The following is a 17,802-nucleotide window of genomic DNA, read 5'->3' as shown; positions in this document are numbered from 1 at the left end:
GGAGAAAACCATCAAGGCAAAGCATTTACCCAAAAGAACCTGAGTTAACCTAGAACACTGTTTTTAACCAGACGACACTGAATTACCTGTTACTGATAAGTGTGTGCTTTCCCTGGCCCTCTGCCATCAGGACAGGGGCTCGGAGCCGGGTGAGATTGGCTCTGGATGGTCAGGACAGCCACTCTGTGTTCACTCAGCTGAGCTGCAGGGCATGTTTTGGACCCCTCAGCAAACCTGTCTCCTAGGACTAACACAACGTATGTAAAGTGCTTAGCAGGCCCAGCCCACAGCAGGCCCTCCGTGAACGCCAGCTCAACCTCCTCCTTTAAGGATGGGATTCCAAGCAACGGAAGTGTTTGGGTGGGAGACTCTTCCTGGCATCCCTCACCTCTGTTGTGATGGAGCTGGCCTGCTTCTCCCATGCGTTCGTGCATTCATTCATTCAGCAACACACTGTGTGCCTACCAGATGCCAGGCCTCGTGCTGGCCTCCGGGTGTTAGCGATGAAGAAGAAACAGTTCCTGCCCCCACAGAGGAGAGCGAAGCCACAGCTACAATCTTGTGTTCCGAATGCTATGATGGAGCCATCTATGATTTCTTTAAAAATAGTAGCAACATTTATTGATCATTTACTATGCTCCAGGCACTATCTTTTCACTTAATGCTGACAAATCTGTGCGGTAGAGCCAACTGGCATCCTCATTTTTCAAATGAGGACACTGGGCCCCAAAGTCACGGATAAGATTCCATGGCAGCACACTCTAAACAGGGAGGAGGAGCAAGAGAAGGCTTTCCAGGGTAGGATGTCTAACGCTGACTTTTGAAGAAAGGTTGAAGAAAGTTTGGGCCGAGCAAAGTGAGGAATTAGGCATTTGAGCAAAAGGAAGACAGTCACAGGTGTAGGGAGAACTGTGTGTAAGCGGTTTATTACGGCTGGAGGGTGAATTCTGAGCATAATATGGTGGAGACAGGCGGGTGGCTGGGACTCAGCCATGGAAGCTGGCGTGTTAGACTGAGGCAGGAGACAGGCCTGTGGCATCCCCTACCCCAGCCTGCCCTCCTGCCTCGGCTGGTTCCCAGGGAAGTGACTGCGATGTCCCCTGCACCATCAGACGGAAACGCAGAGGCAGATCCATCCTGCTCTCGGGTGCCTTCTTTCTTCCTGCCCCACTGTCCCCCCCCCTCCCCCCCCCGCCCCCAGCTGGCAGCGTTGCAGCAGGGGCGGAGCAGAGGGAGGCACAGACTCACCAGTCGTGCTCCAGGGAAGGGACCATCCGGCTGCCTGGGCCGAGCCTTCTCCACTGGACGTGCTCCGACGGGAGGGCTGACCTCTCAGAGGCGTTCACCTCTCATGGGAGTTTACTCCTCAGAAGGCCCGTCCTTGTGTTGAGCTGAACCTGTCTCCCTGTCAATGCCACTGTCACTGGCATGGGTCCTAGGCTGGCCTGTGGAGCCACAGGAGGCACGTCTGTTCCCTGTTGTCTATGGTGGCCTTCCAGACATTCCAAGAAATAGCCAAGCTGTCTCCCTCTCTCCTCCCTTCAAAGATTCTCGAAGTAGGCAAGCTTGCAGGCCAGGTGGGGCAGACGGGACCAGTGGATTTGTTCAAAGCGCCTTCAAGGATTCTTGCCATCTTAGGAGCCTATGACCCATGTCAGAGAACAAGTGCCTCAGATGGACCCTCACTGCCAAGGCTGCTGGGTCAGGGTCTACAGGTGTGGATCAGGTTGTCCAAAACACAACCATAACGCCTGGCCTCACACCCAGGGCCACGGCTATGACAACACAGGACAGAACCCCTTGGATCCTGCATGTGTGGGCCTCGCTAAGTGGGAGACTCTAACTGGGGCTCCCAACTCCCTGTAGAGGCTCCCAGAGGTTTTGAGTTTGCTTCTTTTTAACTTACCTGTTAAAGTCACAAAAAAAGGTGGGGGAAAGTTTGATGTTCATTGCTGATGAAGGTGTGAGAAAACAGGCATTCTCACAAACTATGATGAGAGTGAAAATGGATATCTAGAGAAAAACTTAGCAGGATTTCATCTGAAGCCCTAACTTTTGATATACATTTTAATTCATTAATTTTACCTGTAGAAAGTTTACCAAGAAATTAATTGTGAATATCTGCCAAGACCTGACTACTGCAATAGAGGCGACATCCTTATTTATAGAAGAGTAAGATCACAAGTAATCTAATGTCAGTCAACGAAAGAGTAGTTAAGTAGAGAGTGACACGTAGCCATGCTGTGGACTATTATGCAGTCATTAAAGGGAGCACAAGATGAATACCTAATGATGCAGAAAAAAGTTAATGATACAGCAAGTATAAGAATCAAGTTTCAGGCCGGTCGCAGTGGCTCATGCCTGTAATCCTAGCACTCTGGGAGGCCGAGGCAGGTGGATCATTTGAGGTCAGGAGTTCGAGACCAGCCTGAGCAAGAGCGAGACCCCCACCCCCCCCCCCCGCCCCCCGTCTCTACTAAAAATAGAAAGAAATTATCTGGCCAACTAAAAATCTATATAGAAAAAATTAGCCAGGCATGGTGGCACATGCCTGTAGCCCCAGCTACTTGGGAGGCTGAGGCAGTAGGATCGCTTGAGCCCAGGAGTTTGAGGTTGCTGTGAGCTAGGCTGACGCCATGGCACTCACTGTAGCCCGGGCAACAAAGCGAGACTCTGTCTCAAAAAAAAAAAGAATCAAGTTTCAAAAAATAGAACACAATCAAGTTGACTTATGAGGTGCAAGAAAAAAATAGAACACAAAACTAACTTATAGGGTTAGTAGCCAGGATAGTGGTTAGCTTTGCCAGGGTGTGGCTGAAGGGGACCCCAAGGGGTCTTCCCAAGTGCTGGTCTTGTCTACTTCTTGATTTGGGTGCCATTTACATGGGTGTGCTCATTTTTGGAAAATTCCTCAAACTAACAACCTACAATTGGTGCATTTTTCTGTCTATATCATGCTTCAATAGAAACTTTACTCAAAAAACTATATTAACCTTAAAAAGAGAAGTGAATATGTTTGACTCCAGTTTTGCAAAAAAAAAAAGAAAAGAAAACAAATATATAAATGAGTATGTGTTTTTGTACGTGTGCACATATATTCTCATATATCTGGGATGTGTGTGTATATATGGTATGTGGTATGTGCTTGTATGTATGTAGAGAGAGACAGATAATGTGTGTGTGTGTGTTTGTGTGGAGAGAGAGAGAGAGAATAAATATATGCAGTGAAAATTTTCAGAATTATTTATACCAAAACATTAAGAGTGGTATTACCTGTCTAGGAAGATGTATTAGCCCATATTAGTTATCTCTTACTGCATAATAAATCTTTCCAAAACAGAGTAGCTTGGAGCAGCAAACATTCATCGTCTCAGACAGTTCTGTGGATCAGGAGTCTGGGAGGCTTCACTGAGTGGCTCTGGCTCAAGGTCTCCCAGAGGCTGCAGCCATCCCAAGGCCTAACTGGGGTTGCAGAGTCGGCTTCCAAGCGTGTGGCTGTTGGCAGGAGGTTCAGTTCTGCCCCACATGGACCTCTCCAAGGGCTGCTCAGGACATGGGGGGAGGGGGAGCGAGAGAGATGGAAGGAGGGAGGGGGAAGAGAGACCAAGAGAGAAACCGCCGAGCTCTATAACCCGACCTCAGAAGGGAGACGCCATCACTTCTGCCGCATTCTGTGGGTCACACAGGCCAACCCTGGTACAACGTGGGAGGGGACCACACAAGGGTGTGACTAGCAGGCGGCAGGATCACCGGGGACCATCTTACTGGCTGGTGACCACATGGAATTTTTTTTTCCCCCTTCTGAATTTCTTAAATTTTTTTACCATGCACATAGTATTATTAATAACAAATTATAAGGAAAAGCTACCAACTGCTGGCAAGAGCACTTCCTTAGCCCTGTTGATTTTTTGGCTTCCCCTACCCACCTGGTTCCTTCTCTGATCCGTTCCTTCTCTGATCCTTTCCTCCTCGCCCTCTCACGGCCTGGCCAAGGATGGCGTCCTTGGCCCGGTCCTCCGGCGCCACCTCGTGGCAGCTTCTAACACTGCTGCCCCCAGCTGCTCGCCGCTACCATTTGGAGTCAGGGAGCCGCACCTGCCTGCAGGAAGGTGACTTTGCTAGGATGTACCGGGTAAAGCCCAGGATCTCCTGTTTTTCCTCAGGGGTCCCATAGATCTTCCACATTCAGCCCCACGTGGAGCTGAGAAACCCCAGGAGGGACGGGAGGGGTGTCAGAACTTGTGGGAGCCCAAACCTTCTCGGTTCTTCCTGCCCACTTCTGCTCGCCACTCGGCCAGAGCAAGAAGGCAGCCTTACAGCTTGGAACCTCACATCCCAAAACTTAGCTTTCATTTTGAATAAACTGCTAGCAACAGGAAGTGCTCCAAAAACAGCTCATTTTTTAAAACTTTGTAAGACTTGACTAATACATTTTCAAATATGTTGTAGCTTCTTTTTTTTTTTTTTTCTTTTTTTTTTTGAGGCAAGGAGGAAAAAGATGCTAAGTTTTAACTAGTTACTCTTCATAAGTATTCCATACTCATTGGGAGAAAGTAGAAAATATAGGCAAGTAGAAATAAAAATAAAAGCCACTCTTAATCCCACTATTACCTTATTCTAGAGTTAATTTCTTTTCTTCTGTGTACTTATTTCATTTTTAATGGGATTATTCTCTAGTTATAGTTCTGTAAATTGCTTTTCCCACTTAAGCTTTACACTTTATAAAACCACAGGTGATCACTGATTTTTCCTCCCCATGATATCTGTTTCTAGGCCTTTCCTGGGTAGTTTTTGTCAAACTAAGTGCTGAGAGCCGAAGACACTTGAGCGCTATGCCATTCCTCAGTTTAGCCTGGTATTTTTCAAAGTACTCATAACAGGTCAGCGATAGAATGTGAAGATGTCTTGTCTCCTCCTGCCTCCCCCAAACCCGTAGAATGTACAGAAGAGTTCTAAGCCCGAATCGAAACAGGAAAACTATGGGTACTTCCCCCAGCCCAGGTGCTGTCTCTAAGCGGGAAGCCCAGGAGAGCTGACTCTACCATAATCTTTAGTGAAGGCCTCTGGAATAGAGGTATAGGCAACGTTTCTTACTGTTTACCTCCTGATTCATAGATGACCCCTTTTGCTGTGTCCTCACGTGGTGGAAGGGGCAAACAAGCTGCCTTGGGCCTATTTTATAAGGTCACCACCCTCCTGACCTACTCACCTCCCAAAAGGCCCCACCTCCTAATACCATCCCGTTGGGGGCTAGGATTTCAACATATGAATTGGGCGGGGAGCAGGGGACACAAACATTCAGAATATAGCACTTGCCAAGTTACCATCATCTATTTCCTAGACCACTGCTGAACTATGATGGCTTCCCTTCTTTCAATCTTCCCTGCAGATGTATGTCTGGTTGGCCCATACAGTGACCAACACAATCATGACACTCTCCTGTTTCAAAATCTGGTGACTTCCCACTGCTCATAGACGAGAATCTCATCCACTCCTTACCATGGTTTATGAAACATGACACCATCAGGCCCCTGCGTATCTCTCCGGCTTCATGATGTGCTCTTAGCTCCTACCAGCCATGCTCCAGAGATCTCAGTCTTCTGACTGTTCAAGGTCTTGGCACGCTCTATTCCTCCTGTATGGTATCCTCTGCCATCCTGCCCATTCCCTCCAGGGCTGGTTTCTCTTCCTTCTAGCCACAATGTGTCAGCAGATCATGTTTGATTGCTTTTTAATTTCCTGTCTCTCCCATAGGCCCTTATATCCCACAAGGTGGAATGTCAGTGACCATGTCTGTTTTGTCCACAAGACATACCCAGGACCCACTGCCAGCCCATAGTAGATGATCAATAAAAATTTAAGTTGATAAATGAACAACCACCACTTACTGGGTGTTTAATATGTTCCAGGCAATATACTAAGTGCCTCAGCATGTTATAGCATCCAAATTTTAACTACAGTCATACATGTAAAAACTCTGTCATCATTTTTCTTACTGAACTTACTCACCTTCAAGCCCCTCTCTTCTGAGTAGTAGGGTCTGGGTCTCTGGGAACTTCCCAGATGAAAGTGTGACTGTCATATGACATCAGGGCTCAAAACACTCGCTGGGGCTTGAGGCTCTAAACTTCCTCGGCTTTAACAAGAAGATGTTAACCCATGGTGGCATGGGCCCACCTGTTTAAGGCTGTGTATTCAACAAGCAATAGATCCGGCAACCCCAAAATTCAAGACAAAGCCCAGCTCTCTGCTACCTAACGCTGATCAAAAGTAGAAAAGTTCTGTGGTTTCCATTTAGTCAATTTAGGTAGAGGGAGAACTAAAGCTCAGGACTCCTAACTTCTGGACTGACACCATCCTTCGTACCAGCGTACATCCAGAAGCATCATTTTGAAAGCAAAATACTTTCTGGCTTTAACCAGGGAAGTAATTATGTCCGGAATAATTAAACCATCATGTGCCCCAGATGTGTGCTTTTTGCCTAATCATTAAAGTAATTACAGCATGACCCGGACATACATGGGGATGCTATGCCTGGAAAGTTGACCTGATTTCACCCGGTTGTTTTCACAGTAACAACGCAGGAATGTGCTGGAATTGTGACTAGCTGTTTTGCACTACAACATTTTGCCATAGTCTCCAGAATGGGTGGGAGAGAGGAGGAGTAGAGAAGAAGAAAGGAAGGGAGAGTACGTGTGTGATGGGCAAGCCAAGCTCCTTGAAAGAAAGCCCCAGTAGGAGCCCTGCCCAATGGGCCCAGTGTCAATGATGGTGAGAACCTGTGGGACTGAAGACCAGGGCAATGTGAAGGCCACCTTTCCAAAAAGAACACCACCTCGACTAATCAGATCACTGGAATTATGTGCCAGCCTGTGCAGCAAATGTTGCAACCCTGGTGAGCTTCCCAAACCTCATATATATAAACGGGCCCCAAAACTTGTCCACTTCGGAGCACTGACTTCCATTCATTGGAATTGGTGTTCCTGGTTGGTCATCCTTAAGCTTGGTGTTCAAATAAAGCCTACACTTAACCACATTTCCTGAATCTTGTTATTTAAGGTCGACGATATGTATGTGTGTGTATATGTACACAGGTGAGACAGTAGTACAGCCTCTATGGAGATCAGTACGGAAATTTCCCAAAAGTAGACCTACCATTCAATCCTGCAATCCCACTACTGGGTATCTACCCAAAGGAAAAGAAATCATTATATCAAAAAAGACAAAGCCGGGCGCAGTGGCTCATGCCTGTAATCCTAGCACTCTGGGAGGCCGAGGCGGGTGGATCGCTTGAGGTCAGGAGGTTCGAGACCAGCCTGAGCAAGAGCGAGACCCCATCTCTACTAAAAATAGAAAGAAATTATCTGGCCAACTAAAAATATATATATAGAAAAAATTAGCTGGGCATGGTGGAACATGCCTGTAGTCCCAGCTACTTGGGAGGCTGAGGCAGAAGGATTGCTTAAGCCCAGGAGTTTGAGGTTGCTGTGAGCTAGGCTAACGCCACGGCACTCTAGCCCAGGCAACAGAGCGAGACTCTGTCTCAAAAAAATAAATAAATAAAAAATAAAAAAATAAAAAGACACCTGCAGTCGTATGTTTATCACTGCACAAATCACAATTGCAAAGATACGGGATCAACCTAAGTGCCCATCAACCAAGGAGTGGGCAAAGAAAATGTGGCATATAAATGCCATGGAGCACTGCTCAGCCGTAAGAATGAAATTATGTCTTTTGTAGCAACTTGGATGGAACTGGAGGCCATTATCCTAAGTGAAGCAACTCAGAAACAGAAAAATAAATGTCACACGTTCTCACTTCTAAGTGGGAGCCAAACTATGGCCACACAAGGACACATAGAGTGGTTAGCATAATGGACACTGGAGACTCAAAAGGGCTGTGGGAAGGGGTGAAGTATGAAAAAGTACCTGTGGGGTACACCATACACTCTTCAGGTGATGGGCACAAAAGTCTCACTTTACCACTATACAATATGTACATGTAGCAGGTTAAACTTGTACCCCCTAAATCTATTAAAACAAAAATTTAAAAAAAGAAAGGTGGGACAGTTTCAGCCAACCACATAGGCAGTCCTAGAGCACTTACCTTTCACACTCATCAGCCACCACCTCACCCCTCACCACATGCTCCTCATATTCTAACCACTGGAAGCCCTTACTTACCACTCTCCAAGCAAAGCTGCACTTTTTTTTTTTTTTTTTTTTTTTTGAGACAGAGTCTTCCTTGGTTGCCCAGGCTCCAGTGCAGTGGCATCATCATAGCTCACCGCAGCCTCAAACTCCTGGGCTCAAGCGATCCTCCTGCCTCAGCCTCCTGAGTAGCTGGGACTAAGGGTCCACACCACCACACCCAGCTAATATTGTAGACACAGGATCTTGCTATGTTGCCCAGGCTGGTCTTGAACTCCTGGACTCAAGTGATCCTCCCACCACTGCCTCCCAAAGTGCTGGATCACAGGCATGAGCCACCACACCCAGCCCAAGGCTGCACTTTACTGCCTATACCTTTCTCCCTTTTATCCTCTTGCTAAAATTCTGTTTCTTTAAGACTCGGCTCAAATACCACCCAACTCATAATTCCTCTGGGTCCTCTTACCTCTTCCTTTAAATCTTGTGTAGTATTTCCTGGCTTTCATTTTGCATTTGCATCACACAGCACCCCCACGCCCCCTCAGCTCCATTCGACTGTCTCCCTGATGGGCCTGGGAAGTGAGCAATGCCACTGTCCAAACTCCCTCTCTTCCTCTCTCCCCCCAAAGCTGGGGCTGTGTGGAGAGCGTGCTGCAGAAGATCTTCCACCTTGGCACTGTGTAACTGCACGGCCTGCTGTGTGAGCGTGACGAGTGGGTGCGTCAGGACGTGAAACGCAAGTTTTCTCCGTGTTTTCACTAACACACTAAAGATTTGATTCACATGTGTTGCTTGTCTGTCTCCTCTTACCAGCAATGTAAACTCCACAAAGGCAGAGATTGTCTATTGTGTCCCCCTTGAACCCTCAGCCACTGAGGTATAGCGCCTGGTACAAAGTAGGCACTCAGTAAATCGTTGAATTAATTAATTAGTCTCAGGCAAGAGGAACAAGAGAGATCTCACTACAAAATCACCTTAAGTCTTCTGCAGAGAGTACGCATCAGGGTGTAAGGCAGAGAGATGAAATCACAACTACCCAAATTGCCAGAGTATCCCAGCAATTCTAGGATTCTCCAAATCCATCAACAAAAACCCTCCAAGAATCCTGGGGACACACACACCACAACGAAGTGGTTGTCTGTCCATCTGCAGACCCATGTATCTAGCCCTGAGGACACACACACATCTTAAGATGCACACGCACTTTTCCCAAAGCCTCCTCTTCACTCCATTCCCTGGAAGTATGTTAGGGCTGAATTGTGTCCCCCCAAAATTCATATACTTAAGTCCTAACCCCCAGTTCCTCCAAATGTGACTACATTTGGAGAGAGTGTCTATAAGGAGATAATTAGGTAAAATGGGGTCATTAGGGTGGGCCCTACTCCATTATGACTCATGTCCTTATAAGAAGAGGAGATTAGGACACAGACAGACACAGAGGGAAGACCATGAAGACACAGGGAGCAGATGGCCACCAACAAGCCAAGGAGAGAAGCCTCAGAGAAAACCAACCTGCCAACACCTTGATCTCAGACTATTGGCCACCAGAATTATGAGAAAATGAATCTCTGTTGTTTAAACTATCTGGTCTGTGTCTTGTTATGACAGCCCTAGGAAAGTAATCCCACGTAGACCCCAAAGGGAAATGTGTTTTTGTTACGGATGCCCCAGCAGAAGGCAGGCTGGTAAACTGCTCAATAAATGGAACAGACACAAAGAGGGGGGGAAAAAAGAAAGAAACAAAGGCATAATGCATTGACATTTTTTATATTTGGTATTTGTAAGTCTTTAAAAAAATTTTTTTTTCAGGCCATTTTTTTCCTTAAAAAAAAAAAAAAGCAACCAACAGCAATACTCTGTACAAGTATAACAAACATTAGAAATATGCATCATTCCAAAATAGTTACAAGAAAATTACAGTTTAGAGTCCACATCAACACATCCTATTCATATGTGCCCCCAGGGAGAAAAAGCTACAGTATGTTAAACACACAACCGCTACACAGTAGTCTGAAAACCCAGCACTTGGACTTTGGAGGCAAATTAACACCAGTCACTGAGACTTATTTATTTAGCTCAATAAGCACAATCAAGCACTTCAAAAGAAAACCAGGCTTTTGCATCCCAGGTGAAAAGCAAACATGATCAGCTGCGTAGGTGACCCCCACCGCCACCCCTGGGAGCCTCCGACTCAACAAAGCACAAATCCAGTGAAGTCGATCAGGCCAAAGTCTGGCTGGAGGTCACAGTGTGGCCACAGTGGACAGACACCAAATGCCATTTCCCACTGGTGCCCATCATCATCAGATTCGATGCTGGAGGCAACAGGTCCTTGTTCTTGGGAGAAGATACCAATGGCCCAAATCCCCCAAACCAGCTGGCCACCCTTCTTTGGCCCTTCCACTGATAGCCAGCCACACCGGCTCCTCTTCCGTACGCCCTTGTCAAAGACTGAGCAGGGGGCTCACACCATCCCCGATTCCACTGGACTCTCCAGATTTTAGTGCACTGTTGCTGGGAGCGTCTGGAGGAGCTCAGAAGCACCTTCCTCTTGCCTCTGAACAACCCCAGCCTGTGTGTCCTTTATATTTACACACTAATCCCTTTTCAAGCACTGTGCTATAAATACCCTCACCACCCCCACAGCCCTGGCCCCACCCTCTTCAGGACGCAGGGAAGCATCGTGACCTTCGTGTGACCTGCCCATTTGGAAGCCCAGACCTCTCCCCGACAAGACTTCCTCCCAGGACAGCTGGGGCTCCGGCCCGTTTCCCAAGCCTGTACCGGCCGGAAGGGAGGAGGGCTGCTGTGCTTTGCATTTTTATACCATATGTTTACAATTATGTTGCTTTAATCTTTTAAAGGATTCTAATCTTTTAAAGGATTTTTTAGGGACAAGTCCCTTCCTCTGACTTCTCCACAGCAGCAATGTGGGCAGGGCAGGGCTTAAGATCTATGTGGGATCTACCTAGACACTCACCACGATGGTTTTGGATAAATAAGGGGACATCGGCATGGCCCACAGAACTGCTGCCTGGACAGGGACCTCTGAAAGGAGTTACGGGCCTCTCTGAGACCTGCAGGAGCTGGGGGCAGACCTGCGGGAAGGTGTGGTCTGCAAGGAAGCAATCGCCCAAACCCAGCTTCACTCAATACCCCGGGACAGCGTGGCTTCCCTAATTCCACCTACAGAGCCAAGTCCCCTCTGAAGTTAGGTCAAGAGGACCCGACCTGGCCGGGCCAACCCATTCCTCCAAGGACCTGACACTAAACAAACTGTGTGCTCCCAAAAAATGCAAAGGATTCAGCAAAAAAGTGCAATTTCCAGTGGAGAAGATTCTCCCCAAAACGTGCCACCACCATGACCCCTTATTTTAATCCTCTCAGTACCTCAAAGGGAAGGGGGGACAAAAGACACACAGCACTACACCTCGGAACCACATCAAGGGCTCTAAGTACGTTGTGGTTCACCCCTTATAACCTAAAATACCCATTAACACGTCCAGTCAGTTAGCAAAGTGCCGGCGAGGGGAGGCGCGTGGCAGTGCGGGAAACAGGGCCCCAGACAGAGGTCAACAGCGGCCAGGGCCCTGGGAGAGACCTCATGCCCATTCCAAGAGGACACGCGTGTCCTGTTTACAGCAGGCTGCGTTACTGTGGAAAATGGCCACAGGACTCCAGGGACTTGGTTATTCCTTCATAAAACCTTGTACACTTCATTGTCTACTGGAGGATAAAGTCAAAACTTCTTCAGAATATAACCTGAGCCACAATATAAAATAAAAAGAAACAAATCCTTTCATGTTAATGCCTTGAGAAGTTTACAGATTATGTACCAATAAAATAAACACACATAAATTCTGAAATGCTTGGTGGATACACACCTAAAGCAAAAAAAAAAAAATTAACCTACATTTAAAAAAAATCAAAGTAATTACAGCAGCAGTATAGTGAAAAGAGGTTTTAAAAATAATAATTACATCTTTGATACAAATTCAAACTTTGTACACCTCGATTCATAGGAATGACTGTTTTGGAGAGTTTAGTATGTATATATACATATATATATATACACACAGTAGATTTCGATATGTGTCACTGCAGATAGAGACTAAAGCCAGTGGACTTTGGGGGAAGAGGGATTAATCTGACACTGAATTCACACTGAAGTGTTCACAGATTGCCACGCTGTTAAACTCACACAGATACACACACACACACATACACACACAGATACACATAAAATGCCAACCTGAGTAAAACGTTACTAAAAACCTAGAGCATCATGAATCACTAAGTCACATATTGCACCTTTAAATAATCCTTCTTACCAAATACAGCAATGAGAAAAAGGATGAAACGAGGACAAGAAAAGGATTTATGTTTCCATAGGATCCCTCTGCTTCTCCCACTCCCACCCACAGAAATTCTCAAGGTGACGTTCAGTCTCCCTTCTCACCCAACCAATGGGCTGAAAATGTTGCCAACAGAAGAGTCTTTGGAGAAAACTGGGAGGGAAAAAGGAAGAAAAAGTGGAGCACAAATGTACAGGGGGTGGGAGAAGTGGATTCGGGGGCAAAGAGGCCTCCTCTAATCAAATGAGAACAGGAATGTTACTGAGAAGGCAGACCTCTGATGCTAAGCTACTGCTTAAATATTCCATATATTCCAATTATGAGATTCAATACAAAAATAGAGACATCTACTGAGTTTTGCCTGTGGAAGCATAATTCAGAAAAGGCACATGTTCAAATAGAAAACCCACTCGGAAGAGGCGCCACATACCCCTCCCTCCACGATAATCATCCGCAATTAGGTATTTTCCATCAGCTAGATCCCAAGATACAGTAGGTAAAAATAGACTTCTGATACTTAAAATATATTCAACCCAACACAATCCTGGCTTTAGCATGTGAATCATATAAAATAGTCTTTTTTTAAAAAAAGAACCTGTTTTGAAAAAGAAAAAGAAAATCATAGCTCACTTTTCCTGGTTTTCCACAACTCTCAAAAAAAAAAAAAAAAAAAAAGTGAACTCATCCCATGGGCAATCAGGAATGCAGTTGATTTGCTCACGACCTAGCCACAGCCCCTGGCAGCCCAGTTTCTCCTTGTCATGTTTTACATGTGCAGCGTCACACCCTCAAAATCAGTTCTAAGGAAACAGCACAAAGAATTAAGATACTAGACATATAAAAACATGTCAACATCGGGGCATGCTCCTTTGCTGTGGGTGTGACGGTCTGGTGAACTCCAGAAAGGTTTTCCTTTGGAATTAGGCGATGTAACCATTTGTCTTTCCAAACGTGGTCACAGGCGCGAGGTTTTCATAGATTGTCATTGCGGTTGTGTTCTGGTAGATGAGATCTACTTTGGAGTCTTTCTGGGATCTGACAATATCCAAAACACACTGATTGAGGAAAACATACTGGTCCTAACAGAAAAAGGGAAAAGAGAGGAAATGAGCGCAGGTCCCAGAGGTGAGCACCCAAAACTATTTTCACAGGTCACCCCCCACCCCACTCCCAAATGCCGTCCACCTAACAGCACACAGTTCAAGTTAACATGTTTCAAGAGGTAACAACATTCTGGTGAAACCTGAAACCAGAGAGAGCAAGATTTGCCTCATCAAAGATCCCCAATCAGAGGAGCACACTCCACACTCCACACTCCACACTCCCCACCCCCACCCCCCACCCGCCAAGGAGAAGCAGAAGAATTTGGGGGAAGGGCAAAGGAAGAATGTGGAGGAAATAATGCACACCCATATTCGAACGATAAAAAGCTCCAGCACAATTCCCTTGTCTGGTGAGGCTGTGTAGAATGAGAGAAAATTGTTATCTCTCAACCGAGGAGGTGAGTTAAAAGGGGATGACCGGGTGAATTTGGATGGGGGACCACCCTTTTAGGCAGATGTATTACAATCTGGCAGGAGCCATTAAAAAAGAGAGAGAAGGGCTCTATGCTGACACAGAAAGACATCCATAATACTGTACGAGGAAAAAAAATCACGGGAAAGCATTATATATAAAACAGGATCCATTTTTTTCAAAATACTCCCCGTGCGTATGTGCGTGTGTGTGTGTGTGCGTGTGTGTGTGTGTGTGTGTGTGTGTGTGTTTATAGATGTATGTAAAGAGGCCTGTAAAGACATCTGCCAAGCTGTAAATATTGGCTACCTCTAGAGAGTGAGAAAAAGTAACAAAGAAAGATATATTCTATGTAGCCCTATATTGTTAAATTGTTTTAATAAGTATTGTTTTCAAAATATTAAAAAAAAAAATAAGAAAAGAATTTGGTGGCAGGTTTAAGATTTCTGTGTTTCTCAAAAAAAGATAAAAGATTGAGAAATACTACTCTATATAATTATAGCAGAAAAAAGAAATATCCCTCTTCTGACCAACACAGGAGGTGAATTTCACTCTTTCCACCACAACTACAGACCTCGCCCAAAAGCACACAATGTACCCAGGCCTCTAGAACATTCCCTGCCAGACTCAAAAATACAGCACATATTCATAGAGTTCTAAATTGGTACAGGGTGACAGCCTGGTGCAAAATTAATATTCTGCTCTAGTCCTTGTCAAAACACATTCGCCCCTTTGAGGAAGGCTACTTCCCAATATGTTCTGCAGAAAACCTGCCTCGGAAACACTGTTTCCTAGTAACATTTCAGGGAAAGCCAAATGCAACAGTCTTACAGAAATTATACCACAGATAATTAACACGGCCAGTCATCCTTCTATAGCTCTGATAACTGACATTCTTTAATATTTACAAGGCTGGAGGAGGATAAATTGCTGCATTAATGCTTAAGCGGCATTGTGCTATTTGGTATCCATTAATATTTGATAAAATTGTTTCATTAGCTTATTTTAAAGATGGTCAGACCTCCTTAGAAACAAAGAGTGAAAAATATCAGTTTTATGAATTTAAAATCCAGAAACCAAAGTTCAGAAGCTTCCTAAGGTTATTTGGTAAGTCAGAGGCAGCAAGGTAAATCCTGACACCGGCTTGGTTGCAGTTCCATTACTGGTATCAGGACTGCCGTGTCACTTGTATCAGATCATTTAATCTCAAGTCAGTTTCAGGTCTGCAAAGCAATCCAGTGTTTCACGGCCAAGAGCCGGCAAGATCTGGAAGGGTGAAATATTTGAACCCAAGTGTGCGACACAATGCAAAATCTTAAAAATGGATGGGAAGGGTGGAACATCAAGCCCAGATCCTGGCCTCACCTCTGTCTGCACCATTAAAGGCCTGTGCATTCGAAGGTCATATACAATCCCATACACGTCCACAGTGTTCTCATTCTCTATCTGGTAGATAAGACGATCAATGGCAATGAAAGTGCCCGTCCTTCCAACCCCAGCGCTGAAAGAGAGGGGAAATAGGCACATTACAGAGAGTTATGTGAACCTCTCCAATTTCCCCAGGAGTGCAGGCGTCTTGCTTTCCTCCGCGATCACGCTTTGAGAGCAATGCCCAGATAAACATTCGCTCAGCTGAAACCTCGGCAAGTCAGACAGCACTAGCTTGGGACTTGTACCCAAGTCCCAAATTTACTTTTGAGTCAAATGACACACAAAACACTGCTAGAGCTTCTTAAACCTCACTCCCATTCAAGTTGCCACCATCACCCAGGATGGCAAGTTTCATCAATTCATTTCCCACTGGGCAACAAAGCCCCTCCCTTCTTCTGTTCGAAATTAATTCCTTTTACTTTAGAGCTAACATATTGTCCTAGAGTGGGGTTGGCAAACTCTTCTGTAAAGGGCCAAATAGTAAGTATCTTCAGCTTTAGAGACCATAGGGTCTCTTTCTGCCACTGTCATAGAAAAGCAACCATAAACAATAGGTAAACAAATGGGCATGGTTGTGCCCTAATAAAATTTTATTTACAAAAAACAGGCAATTGACCAGATCTGGCCCATGGGCTATAATTTGCCAAGCCCTGTTTCTAGAGTCTCGGGGTTTAGGAGTAAGTCCATGGTCCCTTATCTGAACCTTTCTCAAATTTCTAAATGCCTATTGCATTCCCTCTTACGCCTTACTTTTGTAAAGTGCTCATAAATATATAATTATTGCATCTGAAATCTGTCACACATGACGTGCCAGTGGCATACCTGCAATGCACCAGAATTGGCGATTCAGGAGGACTCTGCTTCATGTAGTCACGAACGAGGTACCGAAAGTTGATGAGCAGGTCAGTGGTGTCGGGAACACCGTGGTCTGGCCAGGAGGTGAAATGGAACTGTCGCAGGGGGTGACTTTCACTTGTTGGGATCTAAAAGCCAAGAAAAGGCGTTAGATTCAGAGAGAGAAGCTGCCTAAAACATCAGAAAGGCAAGTGATACCACTGTTGGATGACTAGGGTCAGCAATGATGGTTTCCAATAGCTAGAAGGAGGAATGTTTCCAACATAAAGAAATGATCAATGCTTGAGATGATGGATATACTAATTACTCTGTCTGATCACTATATATAATATGTACGGAAACATCATTATATACCCCATGAAGATGGACAATTATTATCTGTCAATTAAAAAATAAAATAAAATAAAATATCCAAGTGTAATATCGGAAAAAAAAAAGGCAAGAGAAACCAAGCAGAGCCTGAATACAGCACTGCAAGGACAGATGACAGGCAGCTAACCAGGAGGGGTTAGCTAACTGGGAGTGGTTACCACTAAAAATCAGAATTTTACATTTGCACAACAGCTGATAATGTACTTGCAAAGACTTTTACTTGCCCATCAAACCCCAACAATATGCCCAAGAAGGAGGGTTTACTATCCCCCTTTAAAGACAAGGCAGTAGAGATTCAGAAGAGAAGTGACTTCCCAACACCCATTTCTGACGCAGCCGACATTCTCGTCCTCTGATGTTGAGTTCAGAGCCCTCCCTTCCCGCCACAGCTGCCTGCCAGTAACATGCTCACGTTCTTACACCTGCAACTCCTTAGGGCTGTGGGAACCCCATGCCCCACGCCCACCTGGAAATGTCATTGACCGTAAAACCAAAAATAATTTACGTAAGTATGACTATGATAATCAGTGCCTTCTGGGCAAGAACTGCCCGAGGATGCCCCCAATCTAACAACGTGACAGGCAACTAGCAAGCACCAAGTAAACGTTAAGAATTGTAAGAGTCTGAGAAACGACCCCCAAAAACCCATCCATTTCATCTGACAGATAATGGAAAGTGGACCTGGTCATAACAGAGTTAGTTATTACACAGACTGGGTTCCTACCTCGGACCAAAGCACGTCCCTTCAATTACCAGGACTCCACGCCGGCTAGGGCCGGTCCCGTCCCTGACTCAGCCGTGCCCATCACACCCACCCCCGGGGACTGACCTTACCCATGCCACCTACACCTGACCGCAGGCATGTCCATCTCCTTTATGACAGCCACCCTTTGAAGCTCATTTTTTAAAAAAATGTATATTCATTATAACAGCAATCAATTTAGAATATTCAAAATTTGGAAAACAGCAGGGGAAAAAAAGGCAGAATGAGGGGAGAGGGTACTAGGAGGCCTCATCACAAATAAACTTAACAGTCACAACTTTAACTGACAGTAACTCATCCAAACAAAGAAACCAGCTGTGAGAGCGGAGGCGGGTGGAGAGGGAGAGGGAGGAAGCATGGA

At 45.5% G+C, this 17,802-nt stretch overlaps 1 protein-coding gene across 1 annotated transcript in view; it reads right to left on the bottom strand.

Moving 5' to 3' along the window:
- Positions 1-10,642: 10,642 nt before the first annotated feature.
- PTPRJ (protein tyrosine phosphatase receptor type J) overlaps positions 10,643-17,802 on the bottom strand; it is a 147,065-nt gene continuing 139,905 nt past the window's right edge. The window contains exons 23-25 of the mRNA XM_069470569.1: positions 16,274-16,434; positions 15,386-15,521; positions 10,643-13,584 (exon numbers count right to left, since the gene is read on the bottom strand). Coding sequence (XP_069326670.1) covers positions 13,426-13,584; positions 15,386-15,521; positions 16,274-16,434 — 456 coding nt within the window. The 3' untranslated portion in view covers positions 10,643-13,425. The remainder of the gene's footprint in view (positions 13,585-15,385; positions 15,522-16,273; positions 16,435-17,802) is intronic.

The sequence above is a fragment of the Eulemur rufifrons genome, chromosome 6 (genome assembly GCF_041146395.1).
Source record: "Eulemur rufifrons isolate Redbay chromosome 6, OSU_ERuf_1, whole genome shotgun sequence".
NCBI classification, from domain to species: Eukaryota; Metazoa; Chordata; class Mammalia; order Primates; family Lemuridae; genus Eulemur; species Eulemur rufifrons.
This window is presented reverse-complemented; position numbering and strand designations above follow the sequence as displayed.